This window comes from Mixophyes fleayi, chromosome 10 (assembly GCF_038048845.1).
Source record: "Mixophyes fleayi isolate aMixFle1 chromosome 10, aMixFle1.hap1, whole genome shotgun sequence".
Lineage (NCBI taxonomy): Eukaryota > Metazoa > Chordata > Amphibia > Anura > Limnodynastidae > Mixophyes > Mixophyes fleayi.
Window position 1 is genome coordinate 32,401,602 of NC_134411.1, and position 26,676 is coordinate 32,428,277.

At 42.6% G+C, this 26,676-nt stretch overlaps 1 protein-coding gene across 2 annotated transcripts in view; it reads right to left on the bottom strand.

Annotated features, from left to right (window-relative positions):
- Nucleotides 1–1,243: 1,243 nt before the first annotated feature.
- The window catches only part of PRR5L (proline rich 5 like), a 38,404-nt gene continuing 12,971 nt past the window's right edge, over nucleotides 1,244–26,676 (bottom strand). The window contains exons 2-9 of one of the 2 annotated variants that reach the window (XM_075188328.1): nucleotides 22,195–22,451; nucleotides 20,788–20,868; nucleotides 17,335–17,383; nucleotides 16,314–16,371; nucleotides 14,967–15,058; nucleotides 12,354–12,494; nucleotides 9,938–10,070; nucleotides 1,244–2,363 (exon numbers count right to left, since the gene is read on the bottom strand). In XM_075188328.1, coding sequence (XP_075044429.1) covers nucleotides 1,990–2,363; nucleotides 9,938–10,070; nucleotides 12,354–12,494; nucleotides 14,967–15,058; nucleotides 16,314–16,371; nucleotides 17,335–17,383; nucleotides 20,788–20,868; nucleotides 22,195–22,415 — 1,149 coding nt within the window. In that variant the 5' untranslated portion in view covers nucleotides 22,416–22,451 and the 3' untranslated portion in view covers nucleotides 1,244–1,989. The remainder of the gene's footprint in view (nucleotides 2,364–9,937; nucleotides 10,071–12,353; nucleotides 12,495–14,966; nucleotides 15,059–16,313; nucleotides 16,372–17,334; nucleotides 17,384–20,787; nucleotides 20,869–22,194; nucleotides 22,452–26,676) is intronic. The other variant, XM_075188329.1, reaches the window with a different exon arrangement.

Sequence of the window (26,676 nt, forward strand, 5' to 3'; positions counted from 1 at the left end):
GTTTCATATAGAATAAAAATGTACCTAAAATTTGGAACTGCTGCTGCTTTTGACTCTTCCAGTTCTGTCAATTAGAACTGACGCATTTATTTATCACATTAAAATGTGGAGGGCGCTAGATCAGCCCGAGGACCAATCACAGACTGCGATTTCCTGGCTTGTAATTGGGTTTCCAGCTTACCCCTCCCCCTTTGCAGCGACACTCTACAGAACGCTGATCTCTGGAAGCAGACAATGGCACCATCATAGAAACGTAACAAAATCCTACAATAATATTTTGGACGCATGCATTTGAAGTGAACAAATGCAAAATGAATATAAATAAATTGTGGGTCCTGTTAATGGGACAGTCTGGGCAATGTGATGTCAGCATGTTAACATTTCAGCAGGATCCTGTTGGCTAGTTATGGAATATACGCATATAACTGAACCAAAATTGTTTTTGTCTTCCCTTTCAGACACTTGTATGGACAGAGGAGCTGCAATGACCTAATCACTGGGGTAAGGGGGGGGGTAATACGCATATATAGGAGCATATGGTGTCGCTTGACGTTAATGGTAGTGTTACTGTGCGTTTGTAACTTCAACAGTGGTGTTTGTACTGTGCATGATATCTTGTAACAGTTGTAGTTAGTACTGTGTGCAATAATGTCATAATGAGAGTTGTAGGACTTTGTAATCGTTTGTAACTGAGAGTTGTAGTTCGTCCTGGGTCTAAGGATGGGATTTGTATTGAGAAGTGTAATGAAATCTGACATACACACACACACACACACACACACACACACACACACACACACACACACACACACATATCTATAAAACAGGCAAAGCATTCTATGTTAAACTGTTCTATATTATGTAATAGTGTTATTGAATATTATGTCTATGGCCTATAGTACCTTAACTGAAATTCTGCATCTACGTGCAATCTTTCCTGATATAAGTATCATTGTCCTATTCTCTGTTCATACTGTTATCATGTATAGCAGAATCTGTGTGTGGTACGAGGAGGATATATGTACATCTTATATGGTTGTATGTCCCAAGTCGAGGATATCTGTTATGGTGTTGTGTTATATGGTACCACATACCAGAGCAGAAAAAGGAAACCATGTTCTGGGTAAAATGGAAACTTCCTTTCTGTGTGGTTAATTAACGAGATTCGTTATTAAATGGTCATTAACGTATTTAAAAATGAAATCGCTTTTTTTTTTTTTTTTTTTTAAAAGAAAAAAATTAATTATAAATATAAACTTTTATTCCGCACATATAGACCCCTGGCAGTCCGCTTGCTTCCATCCTTCCCTCCCTGCAGGGGGTCTGTCTGGCTAATCACTGTTCACACGAAATCGCCACATTGACCAACAAAGGACCTTTATCGATGCTCTTTGTTTTTGACCCTGTCGGATATCCGTACAAAATACGATAGAGCTACAAATATAGAACGTGCGAGATAACATTTTTACATAAATATAATTAATTTGTTCTGTTTTTCTTCATGTTCTCTACCGCACCATTCCAGACACACGTTAGAGAGGTGCTAGGGAAAAAAATAAGACATTTTCAAGTTTTGTGTTTTAAAGCACCATTATGTGCATTAGAGGGGCGGACTTGTCAGCCCAGACCCCATTCCAGTCACTCTGCCACAGTCTCATCCTGTTCGGTTGTGTCTAATGATACAAGGGGAGTGGTACCATTTGAAAAATATCCTTAAAGAATGCACCTTATTTTAAAATGGTAAAGTACCGCTTAGTTTACTCCCTTTTGAAATCAGCTGTTCTATTGCTGTTTTGCATTGAGGTTTGAGTGTAAAAATGCAAGAATAACTTCCTGTACGTTGGTGCCAGAAGTGGTGTAATCGGTCATTTAATCACTGGATGGGTTTGCTGTTAAGATTCTGTCAATGGTCTCCGGCTTCCTGTCCGAGTGATCTAAGTATATACCATTGCTCTGATCGGATCGCGGTCCTCTCAGTAGGGTTGTAGGTCAGCTGGGTGACGGAGAGTTGTGTTCCAAGCTGCCGGACGTAGAACCATCGAGCAGCTCCGCGGGATTGTCCGCAATGTTGGGCTCGCTGCTGAACTGCCGCTGGTTGTAGCTGGGCGGCAGTAACAGACATTGGTCCGAGAGATCCGTTTCCTCAGATCGGGGGTGCATTATAGAGGCCATCGCCAAAAATTGGATGTCCGAGTGAACGTTGGCCACTGTGTGTCTGCGGATGCTGCCGCACCTCTCCAGGTAGGCCTCCCCTTCCTGCTCCGTGAGGGGGGACAAAGAGCGCTCGACAGCAAGCGAGGTACCGGCATGTGACGCGTAGGGGGCAGAGTCTGACCTTACATGACATTTGGGGAACCGATGTTCTGGAGAGACAGAATATGGTAAGTTTAGTGCGGGTGAAATAACGAACAACAATAAACTTTATAAGCAAATGCAAGACAACAGCCCATTGGGAATAAAAACTCTATAAAACATTCTCTCAAAAACCACCTGCAGATGTTTTATACAGAATATATCTGCAGGTCAATGCATTCTTATAGCTCCTGTAATTTACAAGACAGTTCCAACTACCGATGGGTTGAAGAAGTTAAAACACGAAGCCCTTGTTGCAGATTATGTAGCTGAAATAATATTTCCTGCCAAGTCAAAAGTTACTCTTTTTTCAAATCTCAAAAGGCTTCCCCAGCGAAATCAAATAAGGACTCTGCCATCCAATGGAAATGCATCATTGATCACATTTACAAGTTTTATTCTAAGAACTGTAGTACCTCCGTACACCCTGTAGGTGACACTGTTGGCATTTTTTGTTTGTTTAAAAATAACAAATATAATGAATGGAATGATTATTTTTCCAAACAAATGATATTGCACCAATAAATGATGCCTATATTTAAACTACATCACAAAAATAGAAATGTTGAGATGTCCTCCTTGGGGAAAAAAAAGATGGAAGGTAGAACTGTATCTTGGGCGTAAGCAATTAAATATAACCAAAAACAATTAGTGTGCACAATATATCAAATGAGGACACGGATGGGCCAGACCTGTCGGAGGTTACTGTAGGAAAAAAGGAGATTAGATCCAGCACTGAAAAATCCGTACTCAATATGGATGTATCGAACTAATACTAAGATATTGCACATAAAATACTTTATTTAACAGAAACATTCAAAATAAATGTTAATATATACATTAAAAATCCATAAGGTCAGATAAAATACTGAATAAAATAAACTATTAAATAAGGTATTTTATGTGCAATATCTTAGCATTAGTTCGATACATCTATATTGAGTAAGCAATGAAATAATGATTATTAGGAGTGTTTGTAGACAAAGTGTAATATTTAAAGCTTATAAAAAAAAATGAAAAAATAAAAACTTAATTCATGCAATAATGAATTAATAGCTATATGTTGGGTCTTTTCTAACTACTGGCCTGGTGTATCTGGTCTGACAGTTCCTGTCTCCTACATTAGTAATAATAGGTGACCCCTCCCCCAACATCTTCCCCCACTGACTGATTAATTGAAATGTAATGTAAATGTATTCTTTGATATTCCTCTGGGTGGGGGTTTGAGGGGCTTCCATCAGGTTCTGATAGAAAGTGAAGAAGCAAATCTCTCACGTATTCACAGCTGGTGATAGAGCCAATGTGACGTTGAATAAAAAAAATAATTGTATAAAGTGAGACAGGTGTAAAGGTGACACACATCGATCAGCCACAACATTAAAACCACACACAGGTAAAATGAATGACATAGATTATTTTGTTACAATGGCTCCTGTCATGAGGTGAGGTATATTAGGCAACAAGTGAACAGTCAGTTCTTGGAGCTGATGTGTTGTAAGCAGGAAAAATGGACAAGTGTAAGGATCTGAGCGACTTTGGTGACGGCTAGACAACTGGGTCAGAGCATCTCCAAAATGACAGGTGTTGTGGGGTGTTCCCGGTATGCAGTGGTTAGTACCTACCGAAAGTGGCCCAAGGAAGGACAACCGAGAACTGGTAACAGGGTCTTGGGTGCACAAGACTCAATGATGTGGTGCGTGGGGAGTGAAGGTTAGCCCGTCTGGTCCAATCCCACAGAAGAGCTGCTGTAGCACAAATTACTGAAAAAGTTAATGCTGATTATAATAGAAAGGTGTCAGAACACACAGAGCATCGCTGCTTGATGTGTATGGGGCTGTGTAGTCACAGACTGGTCAGTGCGCCCATGCTGACCCCTGTCCACTGCCGAAGTACCTACAATGTGCATGTGCGCACCAAAACAGGAGCAATAGAAGAAGGTGGCCTGGTCTGATCACATTTTCTTGTACATCATGTGGACGGCCGTTTGCGTCGGTGACCTGGGGAAGAGATGGCACCAGGATGCACTATGGGAAGAAGGCAAGACGGCGGAGGCAGTGTGATGCACTGGGCAATGTTCTGCTGGGAAACCTTGGGTCCTGACATTTATGTGGATGTTACTATGACACGTAAAACCTATCTAAACATTGTTGCAGACCAAGTACACCTCTTCATGGTAACGGTATTCCCTGATGGCAGTGGCCTCTTTTTCAGCAGGATAGTGCACCCGGCCACACTGCAACTATTGTTCAGGAATGGTTTGAGGAACAGGACAAAGAGTTCAGGGTGTTGTCTTGGCCTCCAAATTCCCCAGATCTCAGTCCGATCGAGCATCTGTGGGATGTGCTGGAAAAACAAGTCCGAGCCCTGGAGGCCTCACCTCACATCTTACAGAGGATCTGCTGCTAACATCTTGGTGCCAGATACCACAGGACACCTTCAGAGGTCTTGTGGAGTCCATGCCTCAACGGGTCAGAGCTGTTTTGGCGGCACAAGAGGGACCTACACTATATTAAGGAGGTGGTTTTAATGTGGCTGAGCAGTGTATATTGGAGATGCGCATTCTGTGGGTCAGGACGCCAGGGGGGTCCCAGAGCATGTTTTTCGGGTACCACTGAGTGGAAGATATGCAATATATTCAATTGGAAACCATGTTTTTTGGGGTTCCAGAGCAATGACCTACTTACTCTTGAGGGTCCCAGCTCCAATATGGTTGAACACCACTGACCTTTGCGATGATGAACTGATGTCATTAAAAATATGATGTCACCCGAGAGTAAATAACGAAGTATACAAGACACATTTAAAGCAGGGTGAGGTCACTGGTTCCTAGCGAATGGAGAGCAATCAGATCCTATTGGTTCAGCCCACATGAAGTGCCTCATCTTTGCTTTTTACAGAAACGATCAGAGGCATTCTCTCAGGAAACAAAATGGCTGACTCCAGTGTGTGTGTGTGTGTGTGTGTGTGTGTGTGTGTGTGTGTGGCAGGTGTCCTTGTTGGTCTGTATAAGGAGTGCTTAAACAGATTGGCCTGAAAATACATTATTACACCTCATCCCTATTTACAGCCAGTGAGGAAAAATATAGCAGGACCAATATTCATGACGGATTTGAGCCTATTGTTTTACTAGGAACAACAAGTGACATGAATGAAATCTGGCTAAACACACGGTAACGGTACCAATATTACATGTTGCTGTAGGTACACACAGATACCTGGGAGCTCAAAAATTACTACAGTAGTTGTTGACATCCCAATGAAGCTTAATAAGATTTTTCATGTTTCTCTTTAGTTCCGCCATACCTGGGGGGGTTTGTTCTTGACACTAACATTTTATGTTATGTTTACTATGAATTATAACCCCCCCCCCCACCCCCCTAACTTCTCAGACAGGTCCCTGCTGGTCGTACACTCCAGTCCGGTGGGTAACACACACCCCTCACTCTGCTACCTATATGAAACAATTACCAGCGACTTGTTGACGGAGCGCTTGGACTCTCACAGAGATATGCCAGAAATGACATTGGGGGCTGAGATGAGCTCAGACTTGCTGTGACAGAGAACATTAACACTGCAATGTTGAACTTTTCAACCTAACGTTATACTGGGGTGGGGGGTGGGAATTCCTGGGTAATGCCTCTCAAAGCAAAAGGTTTTCACCAGGACTTCAAGTAGATACAAGAGTGAGCACTGCGGTGAATTAGAGAAGGGGGCAACACAGGAGGAGAGACGGATTCTCAGACCTGTCTTTCTGGATTGTTTGCAGCTATCCTGCATCCCTGCAGAGGGTCAACTTGTCTCTCCTTCCACCGAAGACCAGGAGATGATCTATGTCTTTTTACTTTTCCTCCATGCAATGAGGCACCTACCTCGTTGCCTGTCTCTTAGCAGCATCTTGTGTCCACTAGTACTCCTAAGCATTGGATCCTTGGGTGTCTAGTAGGACTTAGGGGCTCGCTCTACTTAGCTCGGAGGAGGCTGCTTTCTTTTCCCCCAATTCCACTGCTCAATGCTAAATTTTATACTTTTCTAATTATTTCTTGTAGACATATCAAGTTATGTATTTGATGTACAAGTAATTTGGTTGTACACCCCTCTGATCGCTGCTTCTGACAACGAGGGATTAGGGGAACGGGGAGTGTATAAGTGTGTTGTGGTGGAGGGGTTAGGCTGGCATTGTACCCATAAGTGGCTCACAACCATTTAGATAGTGCCCTCTAGAGCACTGATTGCCCCAACTCCTTTAAACCATTGCATGACTCCAAAACCAGGATAGCTACAATACCACAGCCTCATGTTTTCTCTAAGGTGCCAATATTGGTAGAATATGTTATAGAAATCTAGTGCATTATTAGCCGTTTAACAGGAATCTGAATTCTGTCAAAATAAACATTGCAAATTAAAGCATGTCGGTGTCAAAACTGGTACACATGCGAGTCATGGGTTTTCCACAGAGAAATCTTTGTTTACTATGATTGCATTGAGGTCAGAAGTTGCAGTGAACCACAGTGACCAATCGGCAATTAGCTTTTATTTGTTTAGTGCAAGTGAGAGAATGGAATCCAGGGGGACATTTACTAAAGTGCGGTTTTGCCTCACGATTTAGGGCAATACTATTTCATTGATAACGGGAGCAATATTTATTTATGATAGGTCAACACTTCTTTTTTCATGATGTGGGCATCATTTATGGTACTACAAGTGCCAATATGTACTTGTGCCCATTTACATGCAGGCACTTAAGAGTACGGTGCCCACCTTATAAAATAAAGTGTTGCCACCGTCATAAATAATTTTAATTGCCCTCATTAGCAATTAAATAGTATTGCTTCCCATAATATAATATTGGCCCCTTAATATAATCATATCTTCATTTGCCCCTCCCTATTATAGTCATTAAATAATTGCCTCAATAAGATGGCTATTCATTACTTTCATAATCAATAAGTGTATTATGCTTTGTCTTATGTCCTGAATGGCCAGATCGCTCCGACATCGGTTTAAGCAACTGCACCTCTCACAGCAACCTTTGTTGTTCTGGCGGTTTAGGGGTTCTGAAACGCCGCACATCGCTTACCGTTTCAGTTTTCGGTCGCCAAACCGCTGGATAGTAAATACTGTGGTGAAAACCACCAGGCATGGAGTGGCGATTTGCAAAACCACCCAAAAAAATATGGCAGCTTGGCGAATTTCCCTCCCAAGTCTTTGGCTGCTGAGTTTCAGTGCAAACTTTGCAGCTAAATGCTGCATCTTATAAACGTGCCCTGGAGTGTAGCAGCAGTCATCACGAGTTCACAGGAGTACAGCCCTGGTCATTCCTATTGCATTAATAGGCTACATTCTAATGAATGTTCAGCCCACTAAACGGCTGCCTCACAGCATGTTAATCTCCCGAATATGCCGACAGCCCTCGGCCAAATTACTGAGGGATAAACTCACAGAAATCAAACCGTGACTGACAAAATGAAAGCACTTCTTTTTTTTTTTTGTATGTAATGTCACCTCCTGAGTGGCTATGATGGCATCGGATTGGTATGCAGCTGATGCCCAGTGTTTCCCCAGCTGCCCTGAGTAGTGGGCAAGGTGTTTACATGTTAACGCTAAGGATTCTGGGTAAACCGATGACTTTGGAGCCATTTCCCAAACAGCATGGCGCTCTGCCAGTTCCCCCCCCCCCCCGCACACCATCCCCGTCCTCTGGTTACAGCAGCCTAGTGTTCCAATCTGCAAAGTCATTTTTGTTATTGTCACTAATTAATGGTACAGCTGCATTGAGTTTAATGTGCTTATTTACTGTGGCTGTCAGAGCTGCATACACTTCCTGTGTCAGATCGGGCAGCAAGCCCGAGGGAACATTGTATTCTTCTCAGCGCTGTGGAAGTGTTTGTGTGGCTGAAATTTATGCCAGCAAACAAGTCGAGTGTGGTGTTTCCGCAGCAGGCTGAAACACTATGAAATTCTTAAAGGGCACCTGTCAAGTACAGGCCGAGGAGGCAGCCATTTTGTGGAGCGAACCAATGTACATGAGAATTCACTAGGGACCGGGTGATATCACGAAGGCACCATCTTCATTTAATTACAAGACTTCTTATAAGTAAGCAGCCTTGTGTATCGAGGATTGTTATCATGAAAGAGTTTTATCATACAGACAGACCACAGCAGGCATCGGGGTCCTTGCGGAACCCATGTAAACAATATTCTGCATTAATATTTACCTCATAAAACTCCATCCAAAGTTAACTTTCAGGTTTGGGTGCAAACAGCCTTTAATGGCAGCCTACGTCAGACATATCAGCAATGTCCTGCAGACGTGGTGCTGATTCGGCGTTGGGGAATTAATGTTTGACTAAGATTCAAGTCTTAAAGGGTTTGGATTAGCGATTATAGCCCTACATAAACATGGCAAACGGGGTTAATTACCTGAATATAAATAACACGACCTGCTGAATTCCCACACGGTGGAGTGTGGGAAACAACATGTGCCCTGTGGTGGTTATAATCTGAGATGTTTATGTCTTGGGACGACCTGTGTTCACACAGAGTCCGCTCCCTCCAGTGCACCAAAGGATTCTGGGTAGTATATAAATGAGAAGCTTAGTCTTGTGTTCAGCCGTAACTTTTGCACCCACTACAGTTCAGGTGCTGACTGACACGGCGTAGTCTTTGAATTAAAAAGTACACGTATGCGTGTGCCACTAGCTATCACAGAGCAACTAATATAGACTATAGAAATATTATATGTAATTATTGTTAACAAAAATATAAAAAAATTTAATTATTATACTGTTATGACTTATGAGTTGTTGATTATTATTTTTTTTTGTGCTCTGATGTGATGTTTTAGTGTACTTAAACATGTATACGAGTGTATACTGCAGTCTGTACTGTTTAGGCAAAGCATACTTACACCCGGATACAAATGGAAACGCATATTGAATACCGCATGGATTTGAACACGGGCGGAACTACTCTCACGTTCAGAGCTTTATCTTTAAACACATCTTACGCGCACGTGGCGTTCAGACATGAATCGGAGTCCTAAATGCTTAGAATTAACACCTGTGTGGTTGAGGCCTAATACTCCAAACACTACATACAATGTGATCCAATTAGCTAAATATAAATGTGTTCAGACATGGGGTTGGACTCACTTTGCTTAGAACGATATTAGCCGAAAAAATGCACCAGAAAATATTTTTAAATGGCAAAATCTACAACTGGCAGGAGCGGTGTGGCTCGGTGAGAAGTGGTATGGTATCACCTAAAATGGCAATGGTTTGGCAGTGGGGCTAGGGCAGGTAGGGGTGTAGACTAATTGGACTTGTTTTTCCGATTGGGAACGTTGCGAACATACATACATCCATGTGAATTCCCCCGAGGAAACATCCCAAGATTCCTTTTGGCTGCCGAGTGCATTAAGAATAATTGAGCAATACCATAAATCTATTTCCATTATTTCTGTTAAGGTCGTCCAACGGTTGTAGAACTAGAAGCCTCGATATGCCCTACCCACCCACCGTTCTTCATATAGCAGACAATATATTGAATATCATCCATTCTTATTGATGGAAGAGATTCATCTTACCAAGTATACAGGAAGCACCACCGTGGCTGTAGCTTCGGTCTCCGTATGTTGCCAGATATGGTGACACCACCATTTTTACCATCTCTTCCAGCTTCAGATAACCCTCATTGGGACCTGAGGGCTCGTGAATACCCTGCAAATAAGTAAATATAGTATCAGTTTGACTGCTACATGACAATGAACCATGATCGTCGTCCTGTCCCAAAGAGGGTTCACAAATCTGTATTTCAGATTAGAATAAAATGGTTCAGTTGGATAAGTATCAAACTCTCAAGGACAGGGGGGGCTTCATAAACATATTATGTAGTAAATGCCCAGCTTCCTTGTCTAGAAGCTGACTGTTGTTGATTAGAGTACTATTGATATTTCTACCCTATTCTCCCTGAGGAAGTGGAATTAATCCATTATTATTATTAATTTTTTATTTATAGGGCGCCACTAGGTATCCGTAGCGCCGTACAGGGACAGGCAGAATCACAGTACAGGGTGAGACAGCACGGTACAGTTAACAAAAAAAGCACAGTAACTCGGAAGCTCAAAGTACAGCTAGAGGAGAGGTGAGGGCCCCCAGTGGGGTACAGAGAGGGGTAGAAGAGCAGGAGGACCTCGTGGAAGAGACAAGGAGCTGGAGAGCAGAGTTAAGGTGGTGGAGAACAGGAGGAGAGGAGGCCCTGCTAGGAGGAGCGTACAATCTAAGGGGAGGGTAGGACCGAGAGAGACGCAAGGGTAGGAGGAGGAAAGGGGGAGAACGGAGGTAGGGACGGAGAGGGGGGAAGAGGAGAACGACGAGGAGGGAGGTGGTAGGGGACAGGAAGGAGGGCAGGGGTGAGAGGGGGGTAGGTGGGGGACTGGAAGGCTTTAAGGAAGAGGTGGGTTTTTATGGCCCGTTTGAAGCTGGACAAGTTGGGGGAAGTTCTGATGGAGCGGGGGAGCTGGTTCCAGTGGAGGGTGGCAGCACGGGAAAAGTCTTGGATGCGAGCGTGGGAGGAGGTAACCAGAGGGGAAGAGAGGCGATGGTCATTGGCTGAACGCAGAGGGCGGGATAGCGCGTTGGACTTGTAGAGTTACCTGGAATTTGGATCTAAGGATACATTGCAAAATTCAAGTCAACCATTAAAGCCTTCAACACAACCAGACCTCATTACATCCCTTCCCCATAGCTCTACTTTCCACAGATCACCTTTCTCACTCGCACTTCCAGGTCTTCTCTCGTGCTGCACCTACCCAACGGAACTCTCTTCCTCGCTGCACCATGAACATTCCATTTCCAAATCATTGGACCCTCAGATAAAAACTCATCTATTCAATCAAGCCAACCTGACCACACATTAACTTGATTCACTAACCGTACACTACAAAATGTTTTACAAAGTGCACAGATATCTATATGAAGTGGAGATCTATATGGAAGCTATATCATGGCTCAGATACTTCCCACACAATATGCTTCACCTTTTCCTCTTACATTATCAACTCATGAAAGCAGCGTCCTCTTTCCTACTTTGCTTCTCCCAGTTTGATGTTGTAATTGCAGCAATGCTTTATATATTTTGCTTACTCTGTACAGCGCTTCAGTAGATGTTGGCGCTATATGAATCTATGATGATAACAGTACTCTAATCTGCAGTAAACTATCAGCTTCCATGTGTACAAAATGTACTACGTCTTGTAGCTATGAGACGTCGCCTTTGTTATTGAACGCTTGTAGTGGCTCAGTGGTTAGCACTTCTGCCTAACGGCACTGGGGTCATGAGTTCGATTCCCGACCATGGCCTTATCTGTGTGAAGTTTGTATGTTCTCCCTGTGTTTGCGTGGGTTTCCTCTGGGTGCTCTGGTTTTCTCCCACACTCCAAAAACATACTGGTAGGCTAATTGGCTGCTATCAAAATTGACCATAGTCTCTCCCTCTCTGTCTGTCTCCCTCTCTGTGTGAGTGTGTGTCTATATTAGGGAATTTAGACTGTAAGCTCCAATGGGGCAGGGACTGATGTGAATGAGTCCTCTGTGCAGCGCTGCGGAATTAGTGGCGCTATATAAATAAATGATGATGATGACTGATCTTATTCTATCTGAAACATCGCTCAAGATATAGGCCGTCTCTTTCTGCCTTGTATTGCTGAGATGGCCATCACGGTTATACAGGCCCTCAGTAATCAATCCCAGTTATGGAATTCACCAAAGTCTAAATAATAACATCCCATGACACTAGGGTACAAAATATAGCAATTACAGTATAACATTTATTCCCCCCATACAGTTATGGTCACAATGGCGGGTGGTTGTTGATCAGATTGGTGGAGCATTAATGGAGGAAACCATTCTCCAGGCTGGACAAACATAAATCCATTTACTACCAAAATAAACAGAAGCTCTGGTAAAGGAATTGTCCCAACTCTGTCCATCTGGGAATCCCACCTGAAGGACTAGCAGCATCTGCAGGATGGGAGGTGGGATCTGCGACTGCACCAAGGGAAGCGATTTCTCCAGGTTCACCTTCAGCAACACCAAGTCCCTGAAGCCAAGAAGAGCGATCTGACGAATCGTGAGCTCCTGGCCCTGTAAAACGGCAAAGAACAAACTGGTCTTGTAGCAAAGAGCAACGTTAATGTTAATGGTAGGCTGGGTAAATGGGTGTTCTTCTCTATCCACTGTCTCATAGTGGGCACTGGACCACAGCTTAAAGTCTATTGGGTGCAATGCCCAGCTGGAATATAATACACTATTTTTTATTTTTATAACACATTAATAGATATTTAAGTTGCAGAAATCATTAATCCCTCTTGCTACCTTATGGTTGAAAACCAACATTTAAGCTACTCTGCATCAGAAGGGTAAAAGGATAACTCCACTCGAAACTGGAGAATGTAGTATACTCCATTGACTGGATGCACCGACGTCCCCAGTAGGTGTAATGGTCACTTACAGCTCCTCACACCAAGCGGGAGTCGCTGACTTTCATGCAAATTGAAAGGTAACAGAGGAAGGGCATTGACACCCCCTAGACTACTTTGAATAAGTGCGAGGTGAGAGGGGCAGAGCAGAATGCAATGAGACTGTTACAGGCATTGGGGATCGGATCGGGGAATGGCGACACAAAGTCCATATAACTTTATTAACTCACTGAACTAATTTTTTTTTTCGTTTTGTGTCCTTTAACTGTTTTGGTTTGTTTTGCAGGGAGCAGAAACATTGTTTGAACAAAGTACAAGAAGAAAGGCCACAAGAAAAGCTTATTTACATATAGTAAAATGTTTGTTAGCCATCTAAGAGAAGCAGCTTGTATAGGGATCATCGCTCCCTATGACAAATGCTGAGTTTTAGCTGTTATTCTGTGTCCAGGTGATCGATGATCCCTATGACAGCCGCGCCTCTCCGGCAACTCACCAGCAGTTCTCCCATTGGAATGCGCCACTGATAAACGCCTAGTAAGTCCGCCCGTGTGACTGGAGCGTACAGAAGTTGTGGCTGCTGGATTCTCCAGCTCACAAGTAGATTGTGCACAGAATACGCTCCAAGCACTGTTATCTTAAAACAAAGTTGTTTGGGTGCTTAGAGCCTATCTGGCGGGTAGATTTCTTAAAACTTCTAAAATGGAAAAGTGGAGGTGTTGCCCATAGCAGCCAATCAGAATCTAACTATCGTTTTCTAGAATGCACTTGATAAATGATAGCTTGGGTCTGATTGGCTGCTATGGGCACAATCTCCATAATATTTTATGATAATCTCTTCTCCCGCTGTCCTTCATATTTAAATCTCTGGAACCGCTAGTGTTTACTGTAGCTGCTAATCATTAATTCATTAGGAGGTTAATGCAGCTATTAAGCGGCAGCCACCAGACTAAAATATGATTTAGCGTTAATTAACAACCCGGAACCTCCAGGCATAACGGGATTAATGAGGGCAACTTGTACTCGCCTGTAGTTAATGTGTGAACTAAATTCCTTTTGGTCACATTAACTATAGCATGGAAATTGGTTTTACAAGCAAGCCTGACTACGGAGAGACTAAACTCCTTAAAGGGTATCAAAAGAGATAGACATATTTTTGCTTTTTAAAAGCATTGTTTAAGGTTTATTTAGAAATCTGTTACTGTTTTATCGTCTCTCGTATTTGTCTGTGGTCTAGAAATGCAGCTGCTTATATAAAGCTTGTAGTCAACGACTTACGGCCTGATTCACGGTGGCTCAGTGGTTAGCACTTCTGCCTCACAGCACTGGGGTCATGAGTTCGATTCCCGACCATGGCCTTATCTGTGAGGAGTTTGTATGTTCTCCCCGTGTTTGCGTGGGTTTCCTCCGGATGCTCCGGTTTCCTCCCACACTCCAAAAACATACTAGTAGGTTAATTGGCTGCTATCAAAATTGACCCTAGTCTCTCTCTCTCTGTCTGTGTGTATGTTAGGGAATTTAGACTGTAAGCTCCAATGGGACAGGGACTGATGTGAGTTCTCTGGACAGCGCTGCGGAATCAGTGGCGCTATTTAAATAAATGGTGATGATGATTCATTAAGGAACTTAAATTAAGAAGTTTCTTATTTAAGTCTCCTGGACTAAACCATGTTACAATGCAAGGGGTGCAAATTAGTTTTCTGTTTTGCACATAAGTTAAATACTGCCTGTTTTTTCATGTAGCACACAAATATCAACTTTAAATTTCAGTGTACAAATAAGCTATCAAGTATTTGTGTGTTACATGAAAAAACAGTAAGTATTTAACTTATATGCAAAACAGAAAACTAATCTGCACCCCTTGCATTGTAACATGGTTTTGTCCAGAAGACTGAAATAAGAAACTTCTTAATTTAAGTTCCTTAATGAATCAGGCACTTAAAGGCTATGTCAGTCTTTTGCTTGTTGTATGATACCTAGAGAAGTAGCGTGTCAAATTATTGTTTAATGCTGGACGGTTCTCTCGCCATTTCGTAGCCCATGTAGTACATGTGCGATGTTAAAGTTAAACGCCAAACCATTAATACATTTAATAGCTACCATGTAAGACCAAAACATTACCAAACATTTGGGATAATACCTGGACAGGGTAAAAGATAGCCTGGAGCGTTGGCAGGATTTCGGTGAAGAAATGATCCCACAGTTCGGACAGAATCATGATACGGTTCTCCCCTGAATAGGGATATATAAACAAGTGGGATTAATGCAGGACGGGAGTTGGTGGCTGCTCATAGTGTTTTCAGGAAAGGAAACTTTTCATAAGGAAGTTTTCACTCGCTGTGTCACACATAATGTATAATTATTATTCAATATGAATTCTGCACCTGGCCATCGTCAGCAAAGATGATTCATTCTATTTCCTCAGCATGTCAGCATTTATCTAAGGCCAACGGAACACCCAGAACGATAAAAGTGAGTGTGTGACAAAACAGCATGTTGTGGGGGTCACTGGCTCTATCCAGGGTATTCAATTGTCAGTGAGTTGGGGTTTTTAGCGTGTTAAGTCATTTTAACGCTGTTTTTTTTATCATTTTTGAGCGGGTTAACTTTACCCACAATTCAATTCCATTTTTAACGCTACGTTTTTTTTTCATGAAACGGTCCTCTCGCGCTCCAGTAGAAGGTTTATTGAAAGTATAGGGTGTGCGAGAGGCAGCCGCGTTAAAAGCTATTCACTTGTTTTTTAACGTGGCGCGTTAAACAGGCCAATATGCTGTTTTATCTCGCACCTCTTTGGGGTGTGTTAAAAATAAAAAAACCTCTGAAAAGTATTTGAAATCATGTAATAATGTGGAAAAAAAGTTAAACTTATGTTTATCACTAATGTCTAACTTGTGTAAGTTGATTTTCTTGTGAAAAAATTATGAAATAAAAAAAAAAAATCACTTATTATATTTATGTATGTTTTTGGTACAAATATGAATGTAGTAATGTGTTTTGACATGGTAGAGATGATTGTATGGTAAAAAAAATAGTTCAATTAAAAAATATGCTAAAGAAAGTACTGTAATGTAGATATTATCAATGTGTAATGCAATCTAATGTATGCAAAACCTTTTCTTGTGTTAGACATGACCGCGTTAAAACTCCCCTAGAATCTCGCAAACACAATTTTTAACCCTCGGGGGGAGCGTTCCCTCTTTTTCAATTGAATTGCACGAGTTCTCCCGCTGCGCTAACTCAAAACGGTCGCTATCGCTGGCAAAAACCCGCGGGAGATTTTTTTTAAAAATTTAACACAGCGGGGGAAAAAAAAAATCTCGCTAACAATTTAATACCCCCCTATAAGTTGAGCGTTGAACAGTCAGCAAGTATGGTGCAGATATAATTTTAGTGGATCTGGTGCCTATAATCCTGCATCACATAACTACTGCCAGTGCTTTAACAATCACACAGTTCCCTCTAGAACACTGTCAATAACGTTCACCTTCGTACAGCTTGACTTTCTCTTCCATGAAGGCCATACCCTTTGAGAGCAACTGGTTCTGCAAACACAAGAAACAATTTTGGACTTCAGTAGTTTTTCAGCAGGGGTGTATTCATTAAAAAAGAAAACCCTCTACGGAGGACTTAGGTCAGTGGAACAAGACTCTGCACATGTGCCTACAGCCTGCTCCTCTGTACTGCAAAACAGAGGTTTGGGTATCTGCATTTCTATAGAACATATGTAAGGTGGCTGCCTTTCTTACGCATAAAAATTAATTGATTACATAAGAATTTGCCCCTTTTTGTCCAAGATACGCTTAAGTACACCCTAGGGGCAATCCGCTTTCTTCAGATGTCACATAATGCTTCATCATGAAGATCAAAGAACATTTAAAGCTAAAATTTGCTGACAAGCACAGACCAGTGGAAGATTACAAAGATCTTTATTATCATACACTGCACTGCCAAGTTCATCAGAAAGAAGGCGAGAATATGACACAACTGTGAATTTGTTTAGTACAGGGCACCCTCCAAAACTGAGCTGATCTGTTTGAAAAGATAATTCCTTAGGGAAGATAATTACAGTCTTCCATAGCAGAGATGCACACATTGTATGGGATTTTCACGGAAACCATAGTAGAAGAACATTTTCAAGAAATCTCATCTAGAGATTTCCAGAATGTGGGGGAACAACTTCAAAAGTAAGTGCTGAGCTCGGTATCATAGTGAATTGCACGTTACTCCACAAGTTATGAAACACGTGGGGGGGCGGACGGGAACTAGTTTGAAGCCGTGTATTTGGCACAAACAGTAAAAACAAAATCCAACGGAGCCTCTGAAAGTATAAAACAGTCACTGCAAAAGTCAGACATGTAGCAGTTCCACAGTCTGATTCATGATTGCTGCAGAGCAGCCTGTGGTCTGGGACAGCGGCTTCTGCTGTGAAATTACAGGGTAAAAACCCAGCAGGTTTCTACTTGATAGTTTTGGGGGTTTTTTGTTTTGTTTTTCTCATGACTTACTTGAAAATAATCTGTGATAAACGATCCAAGTTCACTTTTCAGCAAATGTCTGCCAAAGAAAAGATTACAAAAAAACATCATGAGAAGCACAGAATGTGGGTAGTTTGCGAGGTCCTAATCCCTCTCACTATGCAAAAAAAAAGGCATTTTTGTTTCTATAGATATGCTTATTGCATTATATTATTGAAGTATTTAGTAAACATGATATAATAAGGAAAGGTCACCCTACTCTAGACACATCTGAGCTTGTTGGGGCATTCTGGGGCAGAAAACAGAACAACGTTGTGGGCTGTTCTGCGGGCTGTAAGGTGTTGTCCAACGATCTGATGTCGGCGTGGGTTATGCTCTGTGTTCAATTAAAAAGAGATTATGTTCCATCTAAACTTGTGTTATAGTAAAGTACATGTTGACTTTTGCTTCGTTAACACAAAACAAAGACTCCACTGTCTGTCGAAATCTTCCTCCCTCGTTAGCTCTTCATTTTGCATAGAAACAAACAACAACTTTGAATTTAGGAATAAAACAGCTGGACTACTTTGCCAATATTCCCCTCAGAAGACCTTTGACTCCATACCTAAAACTACACGGAGTTCTTCCAAATGAAGTTAGTATTTGTGTAGACGGCTGTGCGGGGTAACAAGAGAGACACATAGTTTTATGTAATGATTCTGATTTTCCGACAGGACAATGCTCAGCTATCTTTCTTCTAATAGTAATAAAACTCTGCTGAATTCTGCCTCAGCTGTTTACTGGAACTAGCGTCATTATGCAGCATTGGTTAGCAGTAAAACTGCAGTGAGAATTTGCGCAATTCAAATTACGGAAGAGCGAGGAGCCGGCCAATCAATCTTTGAGTTCCGCCTTTGATTCGCCGTTCAGAAGAATGGCATTCCGCACCGTATGATAAATTCGTATTTTGTGAAATTAATAAAGCTGGGAGGACAACGGTCAATCCGTTACGCTACGTGGTTGGGTAGGACTTCCAACGCATGAGGACAAATTCCACTGGCAAATATTCTGTGGAACCGTTTTGAAAAATTTCACTCACCCTTAGTTAGCTGGGAAAGGTGGTATTAGAGTAATGTAGGGCAACTGGAAGAATGTGTACGCGTGTCTCGCAGGGAAGGGGTACACGTGTCCCGCAGGGAAGGAACATGCGTGTCCCGCAGGGAAGGGGTACAGTCAGGGCCATCTTAACAACATTATGGGCCCCCGGGCAAAGCAGTGCACCAGGGCCCCTACATATAGATATAGATATATAGATGTATACAGATACAGATACAGATATAGATATAGATATATAGAAATAGAGATAGATAGATAGATGTACTTGCTCAGTGACCCTTGTAGGTTTTTTTTGCAGGTTTTTTTTCTTTTGCAGGATTATTTATTCTCATTAAGAGCTGTGCCTATGGGGCTCCCTTGCCCGTGGGGCCCCCGGGCAGCTGCCCATCATGCCCAATGGAAAAGATGGCCCTGGGTACAGTGTCCCGCAGGGAAGGAACATGTGTGTCCCGCAGGGAAGGGGTACACGTGTGTCCTGCAGGGAAGGGGTACACATGTCCCGCAGGGAAGGGGTACATGTGTCTCACAGGGAAGGGGTACACGTGTGCCGCAGAGAAGGAACATGTGTGTCCTGCAGGGAAGGGGTACACGTGTCCCGCAGAGAAGGAACATGTGTGTCCCGCAGGGAAGGGGTACGCGTGTCCCGCAGAGAAGGAACATGCGTGTCCCGCAGGGAAGGGGTACACGCGTCCCGCAGGGAAGGAACATGTGTCCCGCAGGGAAGGGGTACGCATGTCCCGCAGAGAAGGAACATGCGTGTCCCGCAGGGAAGGGGTACACGTGTCTCACAGGGAAGGAACATGCGTGTCTCGTAGCTTCTGTTTATACATGTTGTAGTAACCAAGCACTGTGGTCACTTGTCAGTGAAAGCCTTTGCCATGGTTTGGACCAGGATGGCTGGAGGGGTGAGCGGTGGCAGGACCCCCTCTATCGATGCACTGATCATTGTGGCTGTCAGTCTGCTTATAACACAGGGAACAGCCACCGGTTGTGGTCTCCCTACTTGACGGATGGGGGTGCACACAGACACCGAATGATTTGTGATGACAGAATACTGGAGAATCACCCCAAGAATAACATCCATTTATACTGGGGAAGGTGATCACGGGGAAACTGGGACATGACAATAAAGAAGGGTACAAACACGTTGAGTTTTAAAAGAATAACTCTGGAGTTGGAGAGATGAGCTGTAAGTCACTGTGACATGTGCATTAAGCTGGGGGCTTTTCCTTCACATTCTGTCCGCTGACGATAATCTTTCTTGGCTGTGAGCCTAAGATCAGTCGACCAGTTTAGAAAATGTCAGATTTTGCACAAATATTACCAGTTCGCCAACAACTGCTGAGCAAACTGCAGTTCAACGCACATTTAAAATGTTTTGGGGAATAACAAGGTCACTTTCTATGTTGTGCCACAGGAAATGATGCAATAAAACAGGAAGTGACATCAATGACAACGATTGCGGTCACCTATATCTGTTTTCAGGATTATTATTATCACCTCTGCTGAGAGGACATAGCATGCACCCACTACTTTCTGTGACCTACTTCCCTAAATTGCCTCCCTATTACTTATTTTCAAATAATGCCTTTGTTTGGTGCTAACATAGGTCCTTGCAAGCATTTAAAGTTGAATATTTTATTGGTAAAATACAAGTTCTCACAAAATTGAATAATGGTTTTGATTTATTTTTTTTTTTTGGGGGGGGGGGGGGAGTATGATAATGGGAGGGAGGTGTGATAATGACTGCAATTTTAATTTTAGTGTTGAGTTTTGATGGTAATATTTATTTTTTGGCCCTGTCTTCATGGGGGAGATTCAATTCTGCACGATGCGTCTCCGGAACAGTCCACGGAACTCAGGATGGAACCTCCGCTCTTTTTTAATTGCACCCCATAAAGGTGTGAGGAAAAATGAGCAGAGCTTCCATACCGTAACAGTCTGTGTGCTGCCAGACGTCGTGGCGACGTCCATCGGCACATGGCTGCTAATTGAACCTCCCCTCATGAATTTAGTTACATGCATCCTTGGCTTGGTGACTTCCTTAGTGATATATTGGAACACTTGCACTTATTTTCTCACCCCACATAAATGACTTTTTTTGCAGCTACTGTTTAATGTCACTGTGTTTCTGTCTCACTTTCACATGCTTGCTCCCTTTGACCACGCTCCCTTCCTCCCTCCCAAACCCACTTTCAGTTTCCCTCTTCTACCAGCTAATTGTGCATTCTGGACAGTCACGTGACCCGTGAAGAGCGGTTATAGGGACAAGGGTGCATTAGCAGAAGGAGGAGAGTGTAACGTGTGTGTGTTTGTGTGTGTGAGAAAATACTGATATATGCGATATTGTGGTCACATTCCAGATCTCGCAGCTGCGTTGAACCATACCTGACACTCTCGTTCAGGGAATACAGCTCGCTGGCTTGCAGGCCTCCTCCTTTGAACACGTTTATGACAGCGCTCTGTACACTGAGAAAAGGAAACCGCTAGATATTCAGTATGTGACATCTGTCCCAGAACATTTCAGCAGTGTTTACATCTAATGCAATGTGCAGGTGCGGTTATACACACGACATAGGCCAAAAAAATGTCACATTTCTGTGAGGAACGTTTGCTTTGCTTTTCTGCAGTCAAGTGTTCAATGTCCTATTATATCACAGAGAGAGAATGGGCCCGAATCAGAAGGACTATGACAGCACTTCAATATATACTAAAGTGGAACTGTCCATACATAGAGGAGGCCATTTTGTAGGTTAACAAATATTCATGATAATACAGCCTATCCGTTCACTATTAATAAACACATTACTGAGGTAAGTGGCAGCCATTTTGTGCGCCAATCAATATTCTTGATAACGGAGCTTATCCATTCACAATTTATAACTAGAGATGCTAGAACCAGCTTCAGATTGTTCCTCAAACCAGTTCAACGAATCAATATAAAAATTAAAAACTTTGCCAGAATTTCTCAAATTTTTGATTGATTTACAAAAACAAAATCCAAGACCAAGTCCGATTTACATGATTTTAAATTGATTCACCCTGAACATTTTTTTGGCAGGTTAACGAATGGCGAACGGGAACTTCAAAGCTGCAAACACAATTGTATTTGTAGTATGTAATAAAAAATGTAAAAAAAATAATAATTATTTAGTGTTTTAAAATAAGAATGTTTGAAAACACTCATTTTAAGCTCGAACCACAAACGACAAACCTCGATCGCAAACGGCGGATGCAAGACACAATTTTCAAAGTGCAAGTTTGAGTCGGTCAATGGTTCGGGGCCTTCGGGGAAAAACATATTAATATCCACAAAGAACTAGTGATATCATATAGACATGAGGCACTTTGAGAAAGCAGTGGACGTGAGATAAATGACAGGAAAATAACATTGTCCTTAAAATCTTAATCTCGTAAAACTAAAGAATTTTTGAGGTCTGTTTAGGGATTAGTTGCAGGATTAAAGATTACATTTTATGACCCATATTTAGGAAGCAATATAAAATAACACAACAGCAAAGCATATAGCTGACAGAATTGTTTCCAGATATATTACAAGTAAAATATAGGAACCTAACAAGTGTTTCACGCAACCAATAGCAACTAGTCAGATTATAGTGCAAATTACAAATGAAAAGTAAATTGTTTACGAAAACTTCCAGCACTTTTTGGATAAATGTCACTATGTTGTAGTAATAAATACTACCATCTAAAACTTGAAAACATCCCTGAAAATAGAAATATGACCTGATATATATTTTTTTATCATAGAAAACAGATGTCTATGCACTTTACCTGTTCCACATTGCGCTGGAGTTGAGCTGTACGGCTTGTCTACCGGCATAGAACCGCGGCAAGTCACTCAGCGCCGGCGAGCTCATAAACCGAGGTCTGGGTCGCCGGAACGAGCCCATCTTGTTGAACGGAACCGCGAAGTACGGCAGCAGAGTCTGACTCCCAGTCATACGGGCAGCGGGGCAAAAACCAGGCGTTGGCTGTCCGAGCGCGGAGGTCATCAAATAGAGTGCGGGATGAAGCACGGTTCAAGCAAACTGTAAGAACAAAAATATATTATTAAGGAGACTAAAAATAATAATACTACATGTTTTGATGCTTAAAACATCCAGTACCAACATACAAGGGAAAATGAACCAAGTGCCAAAGGAAAAATGTGGTGTTGCCCACAGCAACCAAATATTGTAACTGCTATTTTTCTCTTGTAGTTTAGAAAATGAATTCAGATATCCGATTGGTTGCTATTGGCTACACCACTTTTTTCTGGTGCATACATTTCCTTTGTGATGTTTTCTCATCACTAATATTATTTTGCATATGAAAATGTACCTAGTTTAAATAATATTAACTTATATACAGGAACTGTGAGTATAGTGTTGTCCCATATTCCAAATATATATCATAAATATATATCAAAGGCTTAATCTGGTAATTGTCAGGCAGGTCCATAAATAGGGGAAGAAGGCTACGGCTGATGGTCTGTGCAAGGGGGTCATCTTACAGCTGTACTCGAAGCCCCCCTGTATATTACAGAAGTGGCGTGGCCCTTCCGTCCAAGTGCTGACCACCCAGATCTCCACCAGAATATCTGTTCGTGTCCGAGGCCATGTTGGAAAGTGATAATGTTTCTCAACCCTTGGGCTAAGCAGCAAGATCGTCCTGCTTGTGATCAGTATTACAAATGTTTACCCTTGTGTCCTCAGGTGTCTACCAAGTGCCCCTGTGTGTCCTCACTTGTCCTACAAGCACCCTCTTGTGTCCTCACTTGTCTACCAAGCACCCCTGTGTGTCCTCACTTGTCCTACAAGCACCCTCTTGTGTCCTCGCTTGTCTACCAAATGCCCCTGTGTGTCCTCACTTGTCCTACAAGCACCCTCTTGTGTCCTTGCTTGTCTACCAAATGCCCCTGTGTGTCCTCACTTGTCCTACAAGCACCCTCTTGTGTCCTCGCTTGTCTACCAAACGCCCCTGTGTGTCCTCACTTGTCCTACAAGCACCCTCTTGTGTCCTCGCTTGTCTACCAAACGCCCCTGTGTGTCCTCACTTGTCCTCCAAGCACCCTCTTGTGTCCGCGCTTGTCCTCCAAGCACCTTGTTGTGTCCTCACTTGTCTACCAAGCACCCCTGTGTGTCCTCGCTTGTCCTACAAGCACCCTCTTGTGTCCTCGCTTGTCCTCCAAGCACCCTCTTGTGTCCTCACTTGTCTACCAAACGCCCCTGTGTGTCCTCACTTGTCCTACAAGCACCCTCTTGTGTCCTCACTTGTCTACCAAATGCCCCTGTGTGTCCTCATTTGTCCTACAAGCACCCTCTTGTGTCCTCACTTGTCTACCAAATGCCCCTGTGTGTCCTCACTTGTCCTACAAGCACCCTCTTGTGTCCTCGCTTGTCTACCAAACGCCCCTGTGTGTCCTCACTTGTCCTACAAGCACCCTCTTGTGTCCTCGCTTGTCTACCAAACGCCCCTGTGTGTCCTCACTTGTCCTACAAGCACCCTCTTGTGTCCTCACTTGTCTACCAAATGCCCCTGTGTGTCCTCATTTGTCCTACAAGCACCTTGTTGTGTCCTCACTTGTCCTCCAAGCACCCTATTGTGTCCTCACTTGTCCACCAAGCACCCTATTGTGTCTTCACTTGTCCACCAAGCACCCTCTTGTGTCCTCGCTTGTCCTCCAAGCACCCTGTTGTGTCCTCACTTGTCTACCAAGCGCTTCTGTGTGTCCTCACTTGTCTATTCTTGTGTTCTCAGTTGTCCAACAAGTGCCCCTTGTGTATTCAGTTGCTAAAAAAATCAAAACTGAAATAATAATTAAAGAGAGTGATGTGGCATTTCCCCACATATAACATCATTCTTCTATTCCTTGGCATACAGCAGGGTTAGTCAGCTGAGTGTGGAGCAGTGATTCAGCAATAACATCTACATGTGTTTCTTTACGTGCACATGTCAGCAGCATGGGACAGGACTAGACAGATGATTATCTGAGCATCTTCTGATCACTGTGTGATGTGCTGACTGTACAGACAGAACATTACAGGCTGCTCACGTCACTCAGACTCTTGCTGTACCCAGTGATGATGACATAGGGCTCTCGTTATCAAAGGGAGAAAAGCCCTAAATCTAGAGAAAATTGGGGACTTTGTCGGATTTAAGGTTTCTCCCTTGTTAACGAAGCCCCGATATCACCAACGATAGCCTGCGCCAGGAGACCTCTCTGGGAAGCTTCCCTTTGCGGAAGCTTATTTAACAAGGACAAAAGCTTGTACCGGCGCTGTCCTCACATCACTGTCACCATCTCCGGATGAAGAGAGCAGCAGCTTTGTTTTCTCCAAACTTTTTTTGTACTTTATTATCATTTTTTTTTACAAATATGGAACTGGAGGTCCAAGTCCAGGCTTCCATTTCCAGTGCACTCATGTGCAGAGGGTAAGACTGGAAGCCAAGACTGGGAGCCGGGACTGGGTGACACTACACCCCCAACATGACCTGACCACTGGACATGATCATAATACAATTCTATTATACTCTATACTTTACATAGGACACTACACCCCCCAACATGACCTGACCACTGGACATGATCATAATACAATTCTATTACACTGTATACAGACATAGGACACTACACCCCCAACATGACCTGACCACTGGACATGATCATAATACAATTCTATGACACTGTATACAGACATAGGACACTACACCCCCAACATGACCTGACCACTGGACATGATCATAATACAATTCTATGACACTATATACAGACATAGGACACTACACCCCCCAACATGACCTGATCACTGGACATGATCATAATACAATTCTATTACACTATATACAGACATAGGACACTACACCCCCAACATGACCTGACCACTGGACATGATCATAATACAATACTATTACACTCTATACAGACATAGGACACTACACCCCCAACATGACCTGACCAGTGGACATGATCATAATACAATTCTATTACACTCTATACAGACATAGGACACTACACCCCCAACATGACCTGACCACTGGACATGATCATAATACAATTCTATGACACTGTATACAGACATAGGACACTACACCCCCAACATGACCTGACCACTGGACATGATCATAATACAATTCTATGACACTGTATACAGACATAGGACACTACACCTCCAACATGACCTGACCACTGGACATGATCATAATACAATTCTATTACACTCTATACAGACATAGGACACTACACCCCCCAACATGACCTGACCACTGGACATGATCATAATACAATTCTATTACACTATATACAGACATAGGACACTACATCCTCAACATGACCTGACCACTGGACATGATCATAATACAATTCTATTATACTTGATATAGACATAGGACACTACACCCCCTTTTAATTTACTGTACAATGTATTTCCCATTTTATGTTATCTGTATATAAATAAAGGGAATTTACTACTTCCCCTTTCTCTTGAGACAGTCCTGACCTCTTTGCAGTAATAGTGACATTTTAGACTTATTCTAGCACTGATGTTTCATTTAGTCTCAGTGTGATGTTTGTACACAATGAGTGTGAGATGGGGATTTGCCAGGACTGATCTGTGTGTGCTATCTGCTGTTTTTGGAGAAGTTAAAATATGACTTCAGCCCCCTTGGTTTGCACTTCCCTAACCGCAGGGTAACTGCAATTAACCCTTTCAATGCTAAGTGCATCGTTCCGCAAGCTCTGGTGGTGTGTGTGGGGAGGGGGGGGGTCAAGCCACGGTTATACTTACCACATCAGCCAACTAGATATTTGCCTAAAACAGCTATAAACATGGGGCAGCATTACATGGGTTTAAGTCATAGGGGTAATATGGTACCATGTCTGAGGAATATATTGCTAACAACTTTATCTTTGGTGAACCAAAGCAAGCCGCATTCTACAACCTTGCCAGTAGAGGCACTGTTTCACAGCAGATATTTTATATTACCTTGAAGTACATGCAACCTGGCAGCTCCCCTCTCACTGAGATTAATGCATGAAACTATCATTATACCTATATATGCAAAATGTGTATGCCCATACAATTTACCAATAATAATAGTTTACAGTGAAATTATAGTGTGATACCAACAATACTATATATTATATGCCTTTATATAGAAAAGATTAATTGCACACTTCCTAATAAGTTGAGCAGCAACACTCCCAAGCACTAGTTCTAAGTAAGGTTAGGTACACACTGGCCCGATGATTGCACGAAAAAACCTCCAATCAGC